General features: G+C 38.5%; 1 protein-coding gene across 5 annotated transcripts in view; it reads right to left on the bottom strand.

Annotated features, from left to right (window-relative positions):
• The window catches only part of tmem117 (transmembrane protein 117), a 411,893-nt gene that overhangs the window by 253,805 nt on the left and 134,507 nt on the right, over window positions 1–23,581 (bottom strand). For all 5 annotated transcript variants that reach the window (XM_073059705.1, XM_073059706.1, XM_073059703.1 and 2 more), the window contains one exon: window positions 19,979–20,111. In XM_073059705.1, coding sequence (XP_072915806.1) covers window positions 19,979–20,111 — 133 coding nt within the window. The remainder of the gene's footprint in view (window positions 1–19,978; window positions 20,112–23,581) is intronic.

The raw sequence follows: 23,581 nt of genomic DNA, 5'->3' as shown, positions 1-23,581 counted from the left end.
GCCTTCATTTTATTTCATATGCCATATGAACACCTGTCAATTTGCTTTATGCTGTAAACTTGTCAATTGGTTTGGTGTGTCAAAATCACTCATGTTCAACCAAGCTTGGGTCAAGCACACTCTTTAATTGAAGACCAACTTGATCCTCTTGCTCAATTAGCAACTTATTGTCCACGGGCCCCTATAGAAGGAATGCATTTGGTGTCACACTTGGCAGCAATTTATGCTGAATATTTTCACTGTATTTTTAATGAAGGTTTACACCAGAGATTTTAAATCCATCAAGAAAGACAAGATACATAATACACAGCAAGCCATTAACTGCAGTCTGGAAAACCCTTTCGATAAAATATGAAGGCAGATGTGCTTGCAGCACCACACTGGAAACATATTTCACACAAAATGCCTGAGTTGAAGCTGATTAAAAATACAAGAACTGTGGTAGTTAAAATTAATATTATTGCAATCTTCTACTTCAGCTGTCAAAACTGGCATCCATTATGCTAATCTGGATTCGCCAATTTCAATTTCATCAAGATGCACTGTACATGTTTCTTTAAAGCTCTTCAAAGATACGAAGCTGTGTGAGGAAATATTTCAACTCTTTGGTTGTTCGGCCTAGGACCATAATAATCTCTGGCATATGTTAATTTTTTTCACACATTACCAGAACAATATCTAAAGGGAGAACGCATGACAGGTTTATATGAAAATTGTAGCAGGAGGTGCCAGCTGCACAATCCCACTTAATGCCACACTAAATGCAAGGATATTAATATGTATTTCTGTTTAGCATTACTCTGGCTCCAGATGTGGTGAGAGCAAAAGATATAGCTGAATCATTCAATTTATAGATGACGTTATTTGTGATCGTCCCTCCACATACCACAATATATAACTGCCTACAAAACTAAACGTTAACAACCTTTGTCCTGCAGTAAGCTGATGTCACATTAATCGTGTGTCTCACCATATAATGTTAACTGTACTCTCTGCTTAAATTTGAATAACTAAATTCCTGCAGTTTGAAGATTCAAGATTCATTTATCTGTGCACTGGAATATACAGTGAAATGACTCTTCTGTGTTAATAACCAACACACCCAAGGGCATGCTGGGAGCAGCTACACATTCCAGTGCCAGCAAAGCATGCTCATATTTGCTAGGCGAACAACACAGAACACAACAAGCAACAAAACAACAACCATAAAACAAACCTTGCTCCTCTCTCACACCCACATAAATATGCGGTCCTCTGACCTCAAGACAGTCTGTATTCTTTGGCCCCTAGCCTCCAACAGACTCAGATCTGGATTTGGACACAGGCATTGAGCCTGAGGCTACCCCAGCAGACTCAGAGAAATTCGCAGACTGAGGGCTCAACTTCCAGACCTCCGATTCAAACCTCAGGCCTTGATCCTCAGCAGCGACCACAGAACTTGCTGATCACCGAACAGCAGGCCTCAGACCCCACTTTCTCATTCAGCACATCAACTGCAGTCTTAATCTCTTGGACATTTGTACTGTTGTTTAACTGGGAGATCTCAGGCTCTCAACAAGTACACACACAAAGCAGACTGCCACAGAGCAATTGAATCCTGGCCAAAGACTGCTCCTAGCAACCAGACTTGAATCTCACCCACAGGCTCAAAGATCCTAAAAGGAAGACTCCGGTAAGAATGCCCGTACATCATGCTATATTAAATTTCAGGACATTCAATGGCACTTCAATGCCAGTGATGTACCTTGGAAGTGATGTCAGTGTTGTGAGGCAGGAAATACAGCTACAGCTGGTAGAAAGAACTACAAATCTGCAAGATTTTGGCAGGATGTCTGTGCTCATTCGATGACATGGTCAATGAGTGTATATGCACTTTTAAATGATCATTTGGAGTGTCCACACTTCCTTACCCCACCACACATTTGGCCCTAAAGCAACAGCCAAATTATACACAGTACACTCACACAAAGATATTGCAGATGTCAGTTGCAGGAAAATTGCAAATAAACCACTCTCTCTCCTGTTCTTTATGTAATAGAATCTTTTACCTCCACCTACATGGATAAGTTTGAAGCACCTGTCTGAAGTGTTGGATTTCCAGCAAATGAGTTCCCTCAAAAATTCATTTAAAAGGCAGATGGTCATCACCCCCTTCTTCCCTTTCTTCCACAGTCCATTCTCCTCTCCAACATTTTCCTTCTTCAACCCTTTACCTCTTCCACATATCCATTCCCAGCTTCTTACTTCAACCCCTCTACCCCAGCCACCCACCCATCCATCTTCCCCCTCATCTGGTCTCACCTGTCAGCTTGTCTTCTTTTCCCTCCCCACACCTTCTTATACTGGCTTCGCCCCCCCCCCTTTCTTTTCAGCCCTGATGAAGAATCTCACCCGAAACTTTGACTGTTTATTTCCTTCCATGGATGCTACCTGACCTGCTGAGTTCCACTGGCATTTTAAGGTGTAACTCAAAAATTTCCAACAACTCTTGTGTGTAGATGGTGTCCAGAAATAACTGAATCAGTATTTCTAATACCTCTATATTTTCCTTCATACTTAGGCATCTATCCCAAATTCTTTTTTCCTCTCATTTGACTGTGTAACTGCAAAGCAACAACTGGAATTTTACACATGGATTTTTAGTGAGGACGTCTCTTTCATGTTTGATAATTGGGTAATAAGCCCATACGACAGCAGCAGAATTAGGCCATTTGACCCATCGAGTCTACTCTGCCATTCCATCATGGCTGATTTATTATCCCTCTGAACCCCATTCCCTCCTTCTCCCCATAACCATATTTTCAGATATCCACAGCTGATATGGCTCAAATATGTTTTTAACTTACATAGACTCATACAGCACAGACAACCAACTTAATCATGCCAATTAAAATGTCCATTTAGGCTAGTCCCATTTGCCAGTGTTTGTCATTTATCCCTGTAAAATTGTAAAGTTGTCAGTCAAAGGTGGGGGTTTTCTGAAATGAATCATCTACCAGATATCAGTCACTTCAGATATGCAAAGATTATCAGGGTTGAAATTGCTTTATTGAAGTCTAAGTGCATGGGTCCAGGAGGGTTTGCATGGTTTCCACTGAGGATAAAGGCCATTGATAAATCGATTTATTATTGCTCTTGGTTGACATAGTCAGGAGGGGGTGGGGGGGAGTGGGGATAAGCTCCCACTACCTATTACATGGTCCCAATGGCAAGCGTTTCAAATATCCTCTGACAACCAAGTCCAGCTTCTTCATGTGTGACTTAACTACTGAACCCAGCTGAACCATTTCAACTGACAGAAGCAGCAGCAAAGGTGGGTTACTGCTGTCTTAAAACCAGTAGCTTTGGGCAGATGGGGTTTGTTGGCCACGGTTGGCATTTCATCTAGGAGGAGGAGAACTCTAATTACAAGCCTCCACTGCCTTGCAGCTATACCCACTCACGAGAATAGCATCAAGAGTAAACCCCAAGGAAAAATCTGCAGCTGGTTTCCTTAAGGCAATCCAACATTGAGTTTGACACTGACTGGCAACTCCTGTGTCGTCTCTGGTACCATATTGTATCTGTCTCTGCCGTTCCTTTGTATTCATCAACTACATGGAGAGGAGGAGCCCACTGCATGGGCAACAGCTTGCTATCCATATTGTACTGCCCTGGCCTGTGGATCGTGTAGACAGCTGGGACACAATATTCATGGTCAACCCCAACCAACAGGGTCAAATAAACCAAGGTAGAGTGAAAAACTTCTCTTACATACTGTCCATACAGATTAATTCATTACAATGGTACTTGAATTGAATTGAATTGCACTGATTTTATTTCTTACATCCCTCACATACATGAGGAGTAAAAATCTTTATGTTGTGTCTCTGTCTAAATATGCAATCATAGTAATTTATAATAAACAGAACAGTTGATGTAACATAGAAACACTCAAATCAATGTCTTAATCAGTCTGATAGCCTGGTGGAAGAAGCCTGGTGCTCCTGGTTTTTATGCTGTGGTACGTTTCCCGGATGGTAGCAGCTGGAATAGACCATGGTTGGGGTGACTCGGGTCCCCAATGATCCTTTGGGCCCTTTTTATATACCTGTCTGTGTAAACGTCCTCAATTTACAATTGAGCCCAGTGGCGGGAGTTGGTGCAGTATGGACAAGACAAGACAATTCTAGGTTCAGAGCAATTTGCCACAGCGGACATAGTGCGAGTTTCTGACAAATTAATTGCAGTCCACTTAGTCTGGGAGCTCCTCTTCTCCTCGCGATGCTAGGGCTGTGAGACTGCCCCCGGCTGCTGTGTTTTGTGTCTGTGAACTATGCTAAGACCTGTCCCGTTAATATGACAAACTGAATACTGAGGCTTTGAGCCTATCACGGCTGCTCTGGGGATTTTGTTGCTTGCTTCTATTTGTTTGCATAATTTGTTTTGGTTTTTCACTCTTTCTCTGTGGGCACTGGGGGTTGGTATTATTTTTTAATTGGGTTCCTTGCTTTGTGACTCCCTCTAAGCAAACAAATCTCAAGGCTGTAAATTTATACATTCATTGGTAATAAATGCACTTTGAGTTTGTCTGTTAGAATTTTGAGTGGGTGGGCTGAATGTATTACCAAAGCAGCAAGAAGTATAGACAGAGTCAGTGGAGGGCAGGCTGGTTTCCTCGATGTGTGATGTGTGTCCACAACTCTCTGCAGTTTCTTGCTGTCACAATCTGAGCAGCTGCGTGTCTGTTGCCATACCAAGCTGTTATGCATCAAAGTACGATCTTTTCTATGCTGCATCAATAAAAATTGGGACCAGAAAGCATAATTAAATTAATATTGCTGAAAAATAATAATCAATGCATTTATTTTACTCACCACCTTTTTAAATTTGCATAGCTTTTTTATTTCTGTCAATTAATATTCCCTGGGAAACAGATCTCAGCCATTTGCCACCTACAAAAGCACCTTGCTCAAACCTAGAGGGATGTAAGACATTACATACAAAACAGGGCCAGTAAAAAATTAATGCAGTTGCTTATTTTTTTTCTTCAGCATCAGTACAATAAACACAAACTACTTCATTTTTTTCTTGAAGCCCAATTAACTGTCTGAGCCTTTCCCTGGTTCAATACTGATGACCCTAGTCATCTGTAGCCCAGCATTGTTACACTCGACTGTAATAACCACAGAAAGGGAAGGTGCAGCTGTGACAGGCTGTGTGAAGTGATTCTCAAAAAGAATCAGGCAAAAAAATTTTTGAATAAGAATCCTACTCTAAATTAGGTGTGATTAATGACTGGTCGACAACAGGATGACCCTAATTAAATAACAGTGGTTAATTAGTGAATGATTTATGCAGATGAAGGCACTTAGAGATGTTGGAAATGGGATTTCTAATCAAAGTATGATGTTCAGCTAGAAATGGTGTTGATGGGTTTTAACCTCAAGAGAAAAGGAAATTCCTGTTTTACCCCCAAGAAGTTTGCATTTAGAAATATGTTTGTATTCCATAGAAATTTTAATAAAGTGCTTGTAATAGAAAGCGACTCCCCTAGATCCAATAAAAATGCAACAAATTAATTTTTCTGGGAGAAAGTCCCATCTTCTGCCAAAGAAGGAATCCATATTCAATTTATCCTATGCACATGGTGTACAGAATCATTTTTCATTGAGACAGGGAGGTGAAGGGAACAAAGACCTTGGTAACAGTTTTAAAACATGAGCAGCCACAAAGCTGCATGAAGCTTTCAAGTAAACCTAATTGTATCACTATCTCCGCATCCCATAAATAACCATTTTGCGGTGACAAATAAAGTTGCCTCAGGTTGTGGTCACTGTAGTGAACCTTTCGTATTGCGAACCATCCATGTTGTTAACACAAACCAAGGGAAGACAAAAATACTCCAGAGGAGCTGGATTCAAACACAAACTAGACAGAGGTGGCATAGTGCCTCCTTTCCTATTATCATCATTAGTTCAAAATGAAAATATATTGATTCCTATACATATCAAATGTAGAGCACTGATCTGTATTTGAGCCTACCATTGACCACATTGTATTCCAAGCTTCAGATATCAGAAACGTATTTTTAAAGGACGAACAGGCTCATTAAAATAGTGACCCGAGGCAACAACAATACAGGAGGATCAGGGATCAACAAGATCAAGTGGCCAAACATGCCATTATTATTATCTGCAGGCCATGGTTCTGCTATTTTCACAATCTTGCTGGTCATCTCACCAGAGAATTGAGCATGTTCTAAATGGAGATGTCATAAAGCTGCAATCAGCTGAAGATAACTCAAAAGCAAACAGCTTCCATCTATCTTACAAAATTTAAATCCCTTTGTGTTTCATTTAAAGAATCAGAATTTAGAAATGTCTATTTTCAGTGCTACACAAATATCACCAGGAAGGAATGTTACAATATACAACTAACAAAACAAAAAATGGAATCCTGGAATTAAAAATGTGGAATACCTAATTTTAATCTGGCAGTAATCTGGATATTCAGACACTGCTCAAAGAGCTGACCAAGGCAGCCATTTTGTTTATGTAAAATCACGCTTAAAACTGAAGTGATTCGCAGAAATGTTAGTCAGTTCTGATTAACATATCATTTTTATTCTACACATCAATGATCCTTTAAAAAGCCCAAGAGTGTACTGCAGGAATTAAAGCAATACTTTGGTAACAAAAAAGAATAAGACACCTGAGATGGTATGAATCTTGTTTTAAACACCATTCCTTTTAGACTTTATTTCTTGTTCCACTGATTCTCAGAAAAAGATTCAGACTTCTCATGTCTCTCATAATTTTGTATACCTCTCTCTGGTCACTGCTCAAACTCCTTTGCTCCAAGGGAAATAATCCAATCTCACCCTGTAACTAAAGTCCTCCAATTCAGGCAACATCCTCCTCTGCACTCTCTTTTGTAGAATCACATTCTTCATTTTGACCTGTCAAACGTGGTCTAATCAGTGTTAATAACTTAACAGTTTTTATATTTTGTGTCCTGACCTATGAAGACAAGCTTGCCAGATACTTTCAGAGAAGGAAAAAAACTCTAAATCCAGTAACAACATCCTCAATTTCCATTTATATAGCATATTTAATAAAGATAAAACATTTAACAAAAATAAACAAATTTTAGAGCCAAGGCATACATATTTTGAAAATAACCAAAACTTTGTCATAAAAATGATGAACAAAGAAAATAAAAAAGTGAGGCAGAGATGTTTATGAAGGGAATTAAAGATCTTAAGCCCTAAGCAAGATGGAAACTGGTTATCAACATGGCCTATTAACCACATTAGGTGGTATTCTGGAGTTAGGTTATATAGCAAAATATTAACTTCAGAAATCAATCTTTAGACCTGAAAGTGGATTGTAGATTAAATTTAAAATGTAGCCCTGGACAATAGTTTCCTGGAGCTGTGGATGCCAGTTAATTAAAACCAGCCCATGTTGATTAACATTCGTTTTAGATATCCGGACTGTGGGCACAAAGAAGGAGGTGTTAAAAGTATATATGTAATTCAAAGGAAGCATTGTAGATACATTGTGACTATAGAATTGTGCTTTGATCTTTAGCATATAAAATGTAATATCATATTGGGTCAAACAGGCCTTTTCCTCCAAAAAGGTCCCAATATGATGCCTGCTGCTTGTTTTTGGTTGAATAAAAGACTACTTTTATATCTACCAGCTGCTTCTCTCTGGTGACTTTGCTCACATTACAACAAACTAGGTATCAAATTTAAAGTTATGGAAAGTGGAGAGAGGGTGGTCACTGGGCAAAAGACAAAAGGAAGTTGCATGGCTAAAACTCAGGGCAACCATGGACAGATCTGATGACACCATCTTTTCTGATTCCAGTGTAGCAGTTATCCTTTAAATGACATCCATATGTATACAGTATTCTAAATATGTACAGTATATGAATTAAAACATTTACAAAGTAGAGTGCTGGAATAAATCCTAAATCCCCTCGAAATTTTGAAATATATTAGCGAGTAAATAAATGCAAGTATTTTTATTTTGAAACACAGTATGTCCCACTAAAAATTGTCATCGCCTTTGCTTTTTAAAGGAAGGAATTATTGCAAACAAGTTCATTGAAGTTTGGGAAGGGATGGCAGATCATAGGCCCTCAGTGGATGCATTATCCTGAAGCCACCCACAACAAAAGAAATTAAAAACTCCCAAACAGTAAAAAAGTTTCTTTAAATTACCTTTTATCACTTGTTAATGAAGAAGTTTTCATCAAAAGCAGATGATTGTCAAATGGAATATTTTGGGGAAATAATGCTAACTGAACAAATATGCATTTGAACCTTGAGATTTGGAATTTGGAAAATGGGAAAATGAATTAGTTAAAAACAATCACAAATAGTTAAATATTTAAAACTTTTGAAGACAGTCTTGCCAGATACCTTCAGAGAGAAAAAAAAGTTAATAATGAAATAGGTAAAGCCTACACCCACCCCAACTCAAAACTTTTTCAAAGATTGTAAAGCATTACCATATAATAAAAGGGAGGACCGCTTTAGCCAATATGTGGTCACTGACTTTGAAAGAATGAATCAAAATACCTATGGCCTCTTTTAGGTCTTGTGTGGTGTAGATCCATTCACAAGCAATAGCAAATGGAATGTTAAACCAGATGTATCACTGCCATCTAGTGATGATGTTTGAAACTGCATAATGACAGGGAAGGAAAGTTGAAATTATTTTGTATTAAATTTTAAACAATTTTCGGCATAATTCTTAAATTCTCAGCATAAACTTTTCAAAATTGAGCAGACTGAATATGTACATTGTAAGAAGGTAAATTTCATTAAAATAAGACTGGACTGGGCAAATATACCCCAGCAGGATCTGCTTAAAGAACACCTGCGCAGGAGAAAACATTCAAAGGAGAAATAGTAAGAGTTCAGGGCTAACATATCTCAGCAATGGTGGAGGCCAAAGGTAACAAGTACAGAGACCCTGGATGTTTGGGGTTTTTGATAGTTGGATAAGAAGAGAAATTAAACAAAAGATGGGAAGGTCTGTCTTGAATATATAATGTATAAACAATAAGAAGCTTAAAAAAGAAATTAGGACGGCAAAGAAGGATTATATAAATTCACAATCTGACAGGGTTAACGTAAATTCAAAGGTGTTCCACAAATTTAACCAAGGAATATGGTTCTTTAAGACAACAGGATCAATCTATGTGTGGAGTCAGAAGGTACAGGTGAAGTCCTTAATGAACACTTTTCATTGATTTTCACAAAGGAAATAGACATTTTAGTTGGGAGAATTCAGTGAAAGGGGAAGTGAAAGTCATATGCAAGTCTTCATAAATAAAAATGTTTAAAATAAAAAAAGAAAAATAAATAAAAATATAAAATATGTGGTTAAAGTAGACAGAGTGCAGAAAAGATTTACAAGGATGTTGTAAGGACAAGAAGACCTGAGTTATAGAGAGAAGTTAGACAGGCTAGGCCTTTAATCCCCGAAATGTGCAAAAATGAGAGGCAACTATAGAAATGCCTAAAGTTTTAGGGACATAGATAAGCTGAAAGGTAACAGTTTTTTTCCCCAGGGAAAGGCAGTCCAGAACTACGGGGCACAGCTTTAAGGTGAGAGGGGAAAGAATTAAAAGAGACCTGAAGTGCAACTTTTTCACACAGGTGATGACTTTATGGAGTAAGCTGCTAGAGAAAGTGGTTGAAGCAGATACAATGGTATCATTTAAGCAGAACATGAATAGGTACATAGGTACATGGAGCCGGGAGGGGGGGGGGAGGATCTGAGAGGGCTATAGCTGAACGCAGGAAATTGGGACGAGCTGGGTGTACACCTTGGATGGCAATGGACTGGTCAGGCCAAACAGCCTGTATTCATACTCTACTTGTGCTCTATGACTCTACTTGATGCTGTAACAGGCTAAAACTGGATGCCAGATGAAATTTATCCCAGGTGGCTATGGCAGGCAAGGAAACAGATTGCTGAGGCTCTGGCTGAGATTTCTAAATTTTCACTTACCAGAAGCAAAATACCAGATGACTGGAAGACAGTAAATGTTGTTCCCTCTTTGTAAGAATGCCAGCGGGAAAAGCCTGGTAATTATCAATCTGTGAGCCTAATACCTGTAGTTGGGAAGTTAATGTAAAACATTCTGAACGGAAAGATTAAAGATAACTTTGAGAGAGAGAGTCTTATCAGATTTAGCCAGCATGGTTTTATAAAGGGAAGATCCAGTTTAATTGGCTTTCTTTAGATAGATAGATAGATAGATAGATAGATACTTTATTCATCCCCATGGGGAAATTCAACATTTTTTCCAATGTCCCATACACTTGTTGTAGCAAAACTAATTACATACAATACTTAACTCAGTAAAAATATGATATGCATCTAAATCACTCTCTCCAAAAGCATTAATAATAGCTTTTAAAAAGTTCTTAAGTAGTTTACTTAAATACATTAAATACAATCAACCCCGGCACTTTAACATATCTTACTCCTGGCGGTTGAATTGTAAAGCCTAATGGCATTGGGGAGTATTGACCTCTTCATCCTGTCTGAGGAGCATTGCATCGATAGCAGCCTGTCGCTGAAACTGCTTCTCTGTCTCTGGATGGTTAAGAGTTAACTGAGTATATTGATGAGGACTCTGGCAAAGACCCACATGGAAAACTGATCCAAACTATTCAAGCCAATAGGATCTAAGCATCTTGGTAAATTGGATCCAAAATTGGTTTGGTGATAATCATCATCATCATTATGTGCCGTGTCATATGACGTAGATGATCAGGGTCTTCCCATGACCATGGTTATTCTTGGCAATTTTTTCTACAGAAGTGGTTTTCCATTTCCTGCACAAGACAGGTGACCCCAGCCATCATCTATACTCTTCAGATTGTCTGCCTGGCATCAGAGGTCACATAACCAGGACTTGCGATATGCACCAGCTTCTCAAACGACCATCCACCATCTATTCCCATGATTTCACATGACCCTGATCGGGGAGGGGGGGCTAAGCAGGTGCTACATTTTCCCAAGGATGACTTGCAGGCTAGCGGAAGGAAGGAGTATCTTACACCTCCCTTGGTAGAGATGTATATCCACCCTGCCACCCATTTGAAGATTACAGAGGGTTGTTTTTGTGAATGGATGCTATAACTAATGGTGTTCCATAGGAATCAATAGCTGCGACCATATTGTTTACAACATGTGTAAATAATTTTCATATAAATTTAGGAGACATAGTCAGTAAGCAGAGATGGCACAAAGATTGGTTGAGTTATTGATAGTGTGTACAGTAGGCTACAGAGTAATATCAATGTGCTAGTGAAATGGGCTGAGAAATGACGGATACAGTTTAATCCAGATAAATCTGAGGCAATGCCTTTTGGAAACACCAATGATGATAGAGAGTGATGGGATGGAGATACATCTCTATCAAAGGAGGTGTGAGGTGCTCCTTCCCTCCGCTAGCCTGCAGGTCACCATTGGGGAAAGTGTAGCACCAGCTTAGCCCCCTGATCGGCATCACATGAAGCCATGGGAGCAGCTGGTGCATATCACAAGTCCTGGTTATGCGATCACTGATGCCAGACAGACAATCTCTGAAGAGTATTGATAATGGCAGGGGTCACCCGTTTTGTAAAGACACTGCCGAGAAGGCAATGGCCATAAGACCATAAGACATAGGAGCAGAATTAGGCCATTCAGCCCATCAAGTCAGCTTCACCATTCCATCATGGCTGTTCCCAGATCCCACTCAACCCCATACACTTAGCTTCTCACCATATCCTTTGATGTCCTGACCAATCAGGAAAGGATCAACTTCTGCCTTAAATATATGCACGGACTTGGCCTCCACCACAGTCTGTGGCAGAGTATTCCACAGATTTACTACTCCCTGGCAAAAAAATATCCTCCTTACCTCTGTTCTAAAGGGTCACTCCTCAATTTTGAGGCTATGTCCTCTGGTTCTGGATACCCCCACTATAACAAATATCCTCTCCACATTCACCCTATCTAGTCCTTTTAACATTTCAATGAGATCCCCCTGCATTCTTCTAAGTTCCAGGACAGGCCCGAAGCTGTCAAATGCTCCTCAATACATTAACCCCTTCAGTTCCAGAATCATCCTCGTGAACCTCCTCTGGACTCTTTCCAATGACAGCACGTCTTCTCTGAGATATGGGGCCCAAAACTGTTGACAATACTCTAAGTGCAGCCTGACTAGTGTCTTATAAAGGCTCAGCATTAACTCCTTGCTTTTATAATCTATTCCCCTTGAAATAAATGCCAACATTGCATTTGCCTTCTTTCTTTCTTTTCTTTTCAAATCTTTTTATTAATTTTTTAAGAAAAACATAAGAAAAATATTAGTACAAAACATTTGAGAGTACATAATAGATTAATTAACAATCAAATATGTATTAATCAATACACAGAGTCTCTCAAACTCATAGTATAATGTAAAGGAATTAAGAAAAAGAAAAAAAAAGAAAACCCCCCCAAAAAAAACAACTAAAAAAAACTATAAAAAAAAACTAACCAACATGGGCAATCGCATAATGTTAAATACATACAGTAGTGCCGATAACTCCCAACCTCCATCCATACAATTCAGGATAGTAACAATAAGGTTCAGGATCAGACCATTTAATTCATATGAAAATGTTGAATAAATGGTCTCCAAGTTTCCTCAAATTTAACTGAAGAGTCAAAAACCACACTTCTAATTTTTTCTAAGCTCAAACAGGAAATAGTTTGAGAAAACCACTGAAATACAGTTGGAGGGTTAATTTCTTTCCAATTCAGTAAAATAGATCTTCTAGCCATTAGTGTAACAAATGCAATCATTCGTTGGGATGAAGCGGATAAACGCTTATTATCTATCATTGGTAGACCAAAAATTGCGGTAAAAGGATGTGGTTGGAGATTAATATTTAAAACTCTTGAAATAATATTAAAAATATCTTTCCAATAGTTTTGTAAACAAGGACAAGACCAAAACATATGGGTCAACGAAGCAATATCAGAATGACACCTATCACAGGTTGGATTAACATAAGAATAAAATCGAGCAAGTTTATCTTTAGACAAGTGAGCTCTATGTACAACCTTAAATTGTATTAGAGCATGTTTAGCACAGATAGAGGATGAGTTTACCAATAATAAAATTTTTTCCCATTGCTCAATAGATATAGGGCAATGCAATTCTTCCTGCCATTCCTTCTTAATTTTTTCTGATATATCTGGTTGTACATTCATAATCATATTATAAATGATAGCTACTAAGCCCTTTTGACAAGGATTAAGAGCTAAAATTCTTTCTGTAATGTCCAATGGACATTCTTTCGAAAAAGACTTTAGTTCATTATATAAAAAATTTCTAACTTGTAGATATCTAAAAAAATGGGTTTTAGATAAATTATATTTATTAGATAACTGTTCAAAGGACATAATGTTATCATCCAAAAACAGATCACGAAAACATGTTATACCTTTTGTTTTCCATAAAAGAAAAGCTTGATCTATAGATGATGGTCGGAAAAAGTAGTTAGATATTATAGGACTTGACAGCATAAACTTATTCAAACCAAAAAATTTACGAAATTGAAACCAGATTCGTAATGTATACTTGACTATAGGATTAGTTATCTGTTTATTCATTTTGAATAACGAAAAAGGAAGTGAAGATCCTAAGATTGACATCAATGAGAAATCTTGCACAGATTTACATTCCAAATTTACCCATTGTGGGCCAGCAACTGTAGTCGATTCTTGTGTCCAAAATATCAAATACCGTATATTAACTGCCCAATAGTAAAATCTTAAGTTTGGTAGAGCCAAACCGCCCTCCTTCTTAGGCTTCTGTAAATATTTTTTACCTAGCCTAGGATTTTTGTTCTGCCACAAATACGAAGATATTTTAGAATCAACTATATCAAAAAAAGATTTAGGAATAAAAATTGGTAATGCTTGAAATAGATATAGAAATTTAGGTAGTATCATCATCTTAATGGCATTAATTCTACCTACCAAAGACAAAGATAGTGGGGACCACCTATTAGCAAGTTGCTTAATTTGATCTATTAAAGGCAAAAAATTAGTTTTAAATAAATCTTTATGTTTTTTAGTAATTTTAATACCTAAATAAGTAAAATAGTCTGTAACAATTCTATATGGTACCTGATTATAAATTGAAGTATGCATATTTAATGGAAAAAGTTCACTCTTATTAAAATTCAATTTATATCCAGAAAAATTACTAAATTGAGCAAGCAAAGAAGAAATAGCAGGAATAGATCTTTCAGGGTCAGATATATATAATAACAAATCATCCGCATAAAAAGATACCTTATACATCGTCTCCCCACGGGTAATACCTGAAATATTGGGTGATTCACGAATAGCTATAGCCAAGGGTTCCAAAGCAATGTCAAATAATAAAGGGCTTAAAGGACAACCTTGCCTTGTGCCCCGAGATAACTGAAAAAAAGGGGATCTTTGATTATTAGTGAAGACCGAAGCTAAAGGTTTCTGATATATTAATTTAATCCATGATATAAATTTTGAACTAAAATTAAAATGTTGCAAAGTATTAAATAAATATGACCATTCGACTCTATCAAATGCTTTTTCGGCATCTAAGGAAATGACACATTCTGGGATTTTAGATGAAGAGGTATAAACAATATTAATTAATTTTCTAATGTTAAAAGATGAATAGCGATTTTTAATAAATCCAGTCTGATCCTCAGAAATAATCCAAGGCAATATATTTTCTAATCTAATAGCCAAAATTTTACTAAAAATCTTAAAATCCGTATTCAGCAAAGATATAGGCCGATAGGATGCACATTCAGTGGGGTCTTTATCTTTTTTAAGAATTAAGGAAATAGAAGCTTTATAAAAAGATTGTGGTAGTTTACCTATGCTTAATGCATCTTTAAAAATTTTACAAAGCCAAGGAGAAAGTATAGAAGAAAAGGATTTTAAAAATTCTGCAGAAAAACCATCTGGACCCGAAGCTTTACCCGAGTTCATTGAGAAAATAGCCTTTTCTATTTCAGACTCCGTAATAGGTGTGTCCAAAAATACACTATCCTCAACAGTTACTTTTGGAATATTCAATTTCCTTAAGAATTCATTCATTATAGAAGAGTCCTTAGTACATTCTGATTGATATAAAGAATTATAAAAATCTTGGAAGGCTTTATTTATCTCTTTATGATCAATCGTCAAAGTACCATCTTGTTTGCGAATCTTAGTAATTTGTCGCTTATCCGAAACAATTTTCAATTGGTTAGCTAGTAGTTTACCAGACTTATCTCCATATGTATAGAATTGAGCTTTCGATTTAATTAACTGACTTTCAATCGAGGAGGTTAATAATAAACTATGCTCCATTTGAAGTTCCACCCTTTCTTTATAAAGTTCTTTACTAGGGGTCAATGAGTAGATCTTGTCAATTGCCTTAATTTTATCAACTAATGTTAATATTTTAGAATTAGTTCGTTTCCTAACTCCAGCAGAATATGAAATAATCTGTCCACGAATATATGCCTTAAAAGTATCCCACAAAATTCCACTAGAGATGTCTGCTGTAGAATTTATTGAAAAAAACAAATCAATTTGCTGTTTAATAAAGTTAACAAAGTCAGAGTCCTGCAGTAAAACAGGATTAAACCTCCAACCTTTAGTACTAATATATGAATCCGTCACCTTAATAGATAACTTCAAAGGTGCATGATCAGATATAGCAATAGAGTCATATTTGCAATCCATAACATCTATAAGTAAATGCTGATCAATGAAAAAGTAATCAATTCTTGAGTAGTTCTGATGCACATGGGAAAAGTATGAGAACTCTTTGTCATTAGGGTGTAGAAAACGCCAAATTTCACAAATAGCTGAATCAATCATAAAAGAATTAATAAGAGAAGCCGATTTGTTCGGAAAAGTTTGAGTGGGCTTGGATCTATCCATCAAAGGGTTTAGACAACAATTAAAATCCCCGCCCATTATCAATCTATATTGATTCAGATTAGGAAAGGATGTAAATAAGCATTTAAAAAATTCAGGACAGTCAGTATTTGGAGCATAAACATTAACTAAAACAACTTTTTGATTAAAAAGTAAACCAGTAATAAGCAAAAATCTACCTTGTGGATCTGAAATTGTTTCATGATGTATAAAAGCAGTTGATGAGTCTATAAAAATAGAAACACCTCTCACTTTGGCTTGCGAATTTGAGTGATACTGTTGGCCCTTCCAAAACCCAAACAACCGCTGACTATCCACCTTCCTTACATGAGTCTCTTGTACAAAAATAACATTAGCATTCATTCTATGGAATACTTTGAATACTTTTTTCCGTTTGATCGGATGATTTAAACCATTAGTATTCCAAGAAACAAAGTTAATAGTCTTATCCATATTGACAATATATATTACAGTTAACATATAGGTTTGAAAGAAAAGTGAACTCATGAACCCGGAAGAGGGAAGCATTTGCCTTCTTTACCACAGACTCAACCTGCAAATTAACCTTCTGGGAGCCTTGCACGAGGACTCCCAAGTCCCTCTGCACCTCTGATGTTTGAACCTTCTCCCCATTTAGATAATAATTCACATTTACTGAAATATATTATCATACATTTCCCAACACTATTCCATATGCCACTTTTTTGCCCATTTTTCCAATTTGTCTAAGTCCTGCTGCAATCACATTGCTTCCTCAGCACCCCTCCACCTATCTTTGTATCATCCACAAACTTTCCACAAAGCCATCAATTCCATTATCCAAATTATTAACAAACAATGTGAAAAGTAGCAATCCCAATACTGACCCCTGAGGAACACCACTAGTCACCACTATGGAAAGCCAGTTCCATAGAAAAATTTGCCAAGAACAATTACGGTATTGAAAAGACTATGATCGCCCACGTCATTCGACATGGCACATAATGAACAAACGATTGATGATAGGACATACGCTATGGTACAGTCCTTGGGAGTACTAAGGAGCAGAGGGATGTTAGTACACAAGTTTATAGATCTTTCAAAGTAACAGCAGAAGTAGATAATGTAGTTAAGAAGGCATATAGGATACTGGTCCTCATTAGTCAGACATACAAAACAAAAGCTAGGAAGTTATGATCCAACTTTATTAAACATTGGCCAGACCTCAGCTGGAGTATTTCAGGCAGATTAGGTCACCATACTTTAGAAATGATGCAATAGTGCAGAAGAGGCTGCAGAGGAGATTCACCAGAATATTGCCTGGGATGTAGAGTCTCAGTTATGATAAGAGATAGGAGAAGCTCAGTCTGTTTTCTCCAGAGCTGGAGCATAAAGAGAGGACAATAATTGAGGCATATGTATAAAGTTATGAGGCGTATGGGTGGAGTAGACTGCAGAATTCAGTAACAGTCTAAATGACCATTTGAATTGCTTAACAATGGAAGGCCAATGGGAAAGTGCTAAAAGATTAGATTGATACAGATGAATGTCCACTGTTCAGCATAGATGTTGTGGGCTGAATGGCTATGGGCCTACTCTAGCTGCTCTGAGATTCAGGACTATGGACTTGATTTGGTCCAGAATGCTATTGCTTGCTTTTATTGTTTGCATAATTTGTGTTTTTGTTTTTTTTCCCTGTAGATTGGGTATTGTTCTTTTTTTTTAAATTGGGTTCTGTTGGTTTCTTGCTTTGCAGCTGCTTGTAAGTAGACAAATCTCAAGGTTGTATAATTTATACATGCTTTGATAATAAATCTACTTTGAATTCTTTGCTTCCAAGCTGTAAGGTGTCTGTGACTCTAGAATCAGGAAAGATTTTGAAATTCTTATTGATAAATAGAGTGGTTTAAAATACCTCACAAGGTAATAACCCAATTTCTTCAGTCCTTTTGACCAATATTCCATAAATACCATGTTTAAAAATATCTGGACATTATTTCCAAGAGCAAAAACACTGCAGATGTGTCTGCAGTTTACAAGATACAAAAGCCTAAAGGCACATACCATCAGGCTCTAATACAGCTTCTACCCACTTCTATTAGGCTCTTGTATGGACCTTTTATTCGATAAGATGGACCCCTGGCCTCACAAACTTCCTTGTTATGATCTTGCACCTTATCATTTATTTGCACTACACTTCTTCCAGTAGCCTTTACACTTGCATTGTTATTGCTTTACCTTATTCGAGCTCAATAGAATGCGTAATGATTTTATCAGTATGAACAGTCTGCAAGACAAGCGTATCACTATATCTTGGGACAAGTGACAGTAATAACCCAATACCAATAACAATTTCTGATAACCCACCCACACCAACCAATGCTGGTTACTGTATATTGTCTATATTTTATGACTTTGTTGCCAAGCAGCATTTTTCTTCCGTTTTCTATTCCTGCCCTGTTACTATACCCTTTTAGTTTAGTTTCAGAAGCCATGTCACTTAAATGTAGCATTATTAATTGAAAAATAAATTTGATTAACATCGAGTGATAACATTGACCAAGGAAATGCATTGCTGATTTTCTGATCAACAAGAGAGGCAGAGAGGCAAAACTAGATCATCCACCCAGCTGAGCGATACTTTGATAACAATTGTGAATCAATAATTTTCTATTTCTCATAAAATCTAAATACACATAAAAGTATGATTAATATTATTATCAAAGTCATTGTATTCTGATGGGATTGGTTTATTCCAATGAGCAGGAGTGAATCTGGTTGAGTCACTGAAGTTGGTTCAATAATCCTGCAATGCAGTACAACATGTGCCAGAAATCATTCATCACTGTCCTGGGTAGTGGCTTTACAGTTTTTTTTTCAAAAAAGCACAAAATTAGGCTGCAAACCGTAAGTAATTAGCTGCTTTGAAACCAAATTTATTCATCAGCATAGGTAGATGTTAATCAACAATAGCAGCAAAGATGATCTAATATGAACTGCAAAGTTGTCATCGCTTAGCTGTCAAATGACACTTTGTGACTCAGTGGGAGTTTGCAATGGCAAGGAAAACTGAGCAGCAAGCTTTTCCATCCTGTTAAAATTAAAGTCATGCTGTAGCAGAATGGTCAATACAAACCCCAAATTATGAAGCACTATTATTGGTGCTTTTCGAACAGAGAAATAACAAAACTACACAAACTCCCTAATGTAGCCCTTTTATAGATTGAAAAATTGATAAAGACTTTTAGCTCAGATCCAAACATATTCCCCACTCCAAGAGGACCACAACCTTGTCATGGCTTGAAGGCTTGTGTCTCTCAACAACCCAGAGAGCTATGTTGGCTGGAGCCAGAGCTTCACACTTTGGTTCTTGCCCATGCCATACCCATGCCAAACAGATCAAAGGTTCGAGAGGCTAGACTAAGAGTGCTCCACCAGTCCACCAGTCCTCTGGGTTCAGGGGTTCAGCTCAGGGCTAACAACCCTGACTGGTAAGACCAAATTGTAACAGAAACAGCAATGAAGAATTATTTTATGTCTGAGTGCGACAGTATTCCTGACTCTCTACCCGAGACTTGCATGACTGACAGTGAAAACTGAGAGGACGTTGCTGACATGATGAACGAAGTGCAGAACACCACCAGGGATGGAGAATCTTCATTGCTAACCTAAATGCCAGTGTAATGGACAGTAAGAAATTAATTAAACATATCCCCACATTCAAGAAAAAGAATTGCAATAAAATGCAGTTCTGGGTATCTGTTTCATTCTTGTGGAGAAAACTGATGGACAGGTTAAAGATACAAGTAGGCAAAGAGAATAGAACTTCCAGTGTGTTTTTTAAATCCATTTCATATTGCTGCAGCTGCTTTTAACCCAACCCCATTGTTCCCAAGCTAAGTACAAGTTCATATCACTGAGAATCACCCTCCTGCTGAGGTGTTCATTTGAGTCCTACATTGCAGCTGGACTGAGTTCACTGTAGATGATCGAGTCAGATATAAAACTGCCAAACTTACCTCATGTTTCCAGTGATTAAGAGGCACAGGTTGTAAATATGAGAGAAGATGAACAGGAAGAGAAGAGTGGAAAAAAACATCACCATCCAGGAGCCATGATCTTTCCGGAACATCTTAAGACGTAGTAACTGACCTGGTGCAAGAAAAATTTAAGGCAAACTTACTTCATTTCAGTCTGATAAATTTATTCCTTCATACATTCATCATGATGATCTGTCTTGATTTTTTTCCTTTAAATTTGTCATTCATGAATCCTTTCTAATGATAGTATCATTACAATACAGTGCAGCTCAAAACTGGGTATTATATAAAAGTGAATTTAATAATGTGTTGGATGTGTAAGATTTGCGCAACAGCGCCCCAGAACATGAGATTACTGACATTCAGTCAACCCTTGAACACAAGAAATAATAAAGAGGTGGATGAGTTTGCCAGGTCAAATCTTTCAATTACTCTGACAGATCGTCAGGTCACAAAATGTGCTTGATTCTATCCCATCACCTATTCTCGGTCCCACACTAATCCATGACCATACTTACTCGTTGTGGCCACAAGGTCCATTATAATAGAGGCCACCATTCTGTAAGGTGTGGTGTGATACGACCCATGGAATGACCTGGCCTCAGGAGTGGAACCTGAGGAGCCAACCCCACAACTGCACTGATATCCTTTTAACACTGACACTATTTTAAACGTCTCTATGCACAGAAACACTTAAAATCATATAGTATGATTTAAACCTTTTATTTCAGAATAATATAAAATAAATACATTTTATTGAAAGAGTAACTTAAAAATGTAAATACAAAAAGATAAGCAAAATCTTTAAATGGTCCAGAAATTTTAACTCTGTTTCTCTTTCCACAGATGCTCCCAGACTCGCTGAGTGTTTCAGCATTTTCTGTTTTTATTGCACAGTCTTCTGCACTATAACTTATTCTGCTTCAAACACTCTTCTGTTAAGATGGCAGTGCTCTCAGATGCAGCAGCTTCTACGGGGCCAACCAGAGGCATTATTGTTTCTTAAATGTATTTTTTGCAATTGCAAGGCCCTGCTGGACATGAAGAACTTAAAGTACTGCAGGTCTACCCCATCGGTGAGTTGTTCATTGGCAGAGAAACTGAAGGAGCTGGTCTTGGTGCAGAATGTGTGGCTGCCTTAAACAGAGAGGTGGCAGAATTGGTGCGCGAAGGCGGTGTGCAGAATAACAGTGAGTGATTGTCTTAGTTACCTTTCTTGTGATCGCAAAACCCTGTTTAACATTGGAATGCGGCAAGCCCGTTTCACTGGTTTATTGGTGAACATCGGATACAGACAGCAGGGGTGCTATGTGGCCTTGGTCATAGCCAGGACAAGACCACAAGCCACATTAATCAACAACACACACAAAATGCTGGTAGAACACAGCAGGCTAGGCAGCATCTATAGGGAGAAGCGATGTTGACGTTTCGGCCAAGACCCTTCGTCAGGACTAACCAAAAGGAAAGATAGTAAGAGATTTGAAAGTAGATGGGGGAGGGGGAAATGCAAAATGATAGAAGACCGGAAGGGGTGGGATGAAGCTAAGAGCTGGAAAGGTGATTGGCAAAAATGATACAAAGCTGGAGTAGGGAAAGGATCATGGGATGGGAGGCCTCAGGAGAAAGAAGGGGTGGGGGGGAAAGCACCAGAGGGAGATGGAGAACAGGCAAACAACTAAATATGTCAGGGATGGGTTAAGAAGGGGAGGAGGGGCATTAACGGAAGTTAGAGAAGTCAATGTTCATGCCATCAGGTTGGAGGCTACCCAGCCAGTATATAAGGTGTTGTTCCTCCAACCTGAGTTTGGATTCATTTTGACAATAGAGGAGGTCATGGATAGACATATCAGAATGGGAATGGGACGTGGAATTAAAATGTGTGGCCACTGGGAGATCCTGTTTTTTCTGGCGGACCGAGCGTAGGTGTTCCACGAAACGGTCTCCCAGTCTGTGTCGGGTCTCACCAATATATAAAAGGCCACACCAGGAGCACCGGACGCAGTATACCACACCAGCCGACTCACAGGAGAAGTGTCGCCTCACCTGGAAGGACTGTCTGGGGCCCTGAATGGTGGTGAGGGAGGAAGTGTAAGGGCAGGTGCATTTCCCGTACATCTGCCCTCACCCCATCCACCCACCACCTCACACGGGATAGGGTTCCCTTTGTCCTTACCTACCACCCCACCAGCCTCCAGGCCCAACATATAATTCTCCATAACTTCCGCCACTTCCAACGGAATCCCACTACCAAACACATTTTTCCCTCCCCCCCTTCTGCTTTTCACAGGGATCGCTCCCTACGCGACTCCCTTGTCCACTCGTCCCCCCATCCCTTCCCACCGATCTCCCTCCTGGCACTTATCCTTGTAAACGGAACAAGTGCTACACCTGCCCTGGAGGAACAACACCTTATATACCGGCTGGGTAGCCTCCAACCTGATGGCATGAACATTGACTTATCTAACTTCCGTTAATGCCCCTCCTCCCCTTCTTACCCCATCCCTGACATATTTAGTTGTTTGCCTGTTCTCCATCTCCCTCTGGTTCTTCCCCCACCCCCCCTTTCTTTCTCCTGAGGCCTCCCGTCCCATGATCCTTTCCCTTCTCCAGCTCTGTATCACTTTCGCCAATCACCTTTCCAGCTCTTAGCTTCATCCCACCCCCTCCGGTCTTCTCCTATCATTTTGCATTTCCCCCTCCCCCATCTACTTTCAAATCTCTTACTATCTTTCCTTTCGGTTAGTCCTGACGAAGGGTCTCGGCCCGAAACATTGACATCGCTTCCCCCTATAGATGCTGCCTAGCCTGCTGTGTTCCACCAGCATTTTGTGTGTGTTGTTGTTTGAATTTTCAGCATCTGCAGATTTCCTCGAAGCCACATTAATCGCCTGTTTGTAGCTGTCCAAGAGAGAGCTATCAGAGTCATTGCTGGAGGTATTGGTGCTGTACTCCAATGTTCGCTCAGCAGAACACAAGCTGTATTGTGTTCGACTGCAGACTGCTGCAACGTTCATGGACTCAAAAACTAGGACTATATTTTTTGTGTGACTATATTTTGTTGCTATCTTATATGTGCTTTGTGTGCCTTGTGCTGTGTATGACTGTTGGTACTGTGTTTTTACACCTTGGCCCTGGAGGAACACTGTTTCATTTGGTTATACTCATGAGTATTCAGGTACTGTTGAATGACAATTAAACTTGAACTTACTTATTTACTTACTAAATATTTGTCAGTGAAACAATTTTGTGGCCGACTTGTAGGAAAAGACCTACTGAATATTAAAAATCTTCATTTAAAAATGACTTAGATCTTGCTGGCATAAATCCTCCTCAAAATTTCAATGTACTCCAGGTCATGTTTATGGTACAGTGGCAGTGAAAGCATTATTATCTGTGTTGTGTATTATGGTGGATATATGAGATGGCATATATCAGATAGAACATAAAACTTAGAACATAGAATGGTACAACACAGGAACAGGCCCTTCAGCCCATAATGTTGTGCTGAAGCAAATAAAATAGTTATGAAACGGCCAACTAATTTCTTATGCCTACACAATGTCCCTATCCGTCCATCTCTCT

This window comes from Hemitrygon akajei, chromosome 10 (genome assembly GCF_048418815.1).
Source record: "Hemitrygon akajei chromosome 10, sHemAka1.3, whole genome shotgun sequence".
NCBI classification, from domain to species: Eukaryota; Metazoa; Chordata; class Chondrichthyes; order Myliobatiformes; family Dasyatidae; genus Hemitrygon; species Hemitrygon akajei.
Note: the sequence above shows the minus strand (reverse complement) of the source record. Positions and strands in the feature narration are given on the sequence as shown.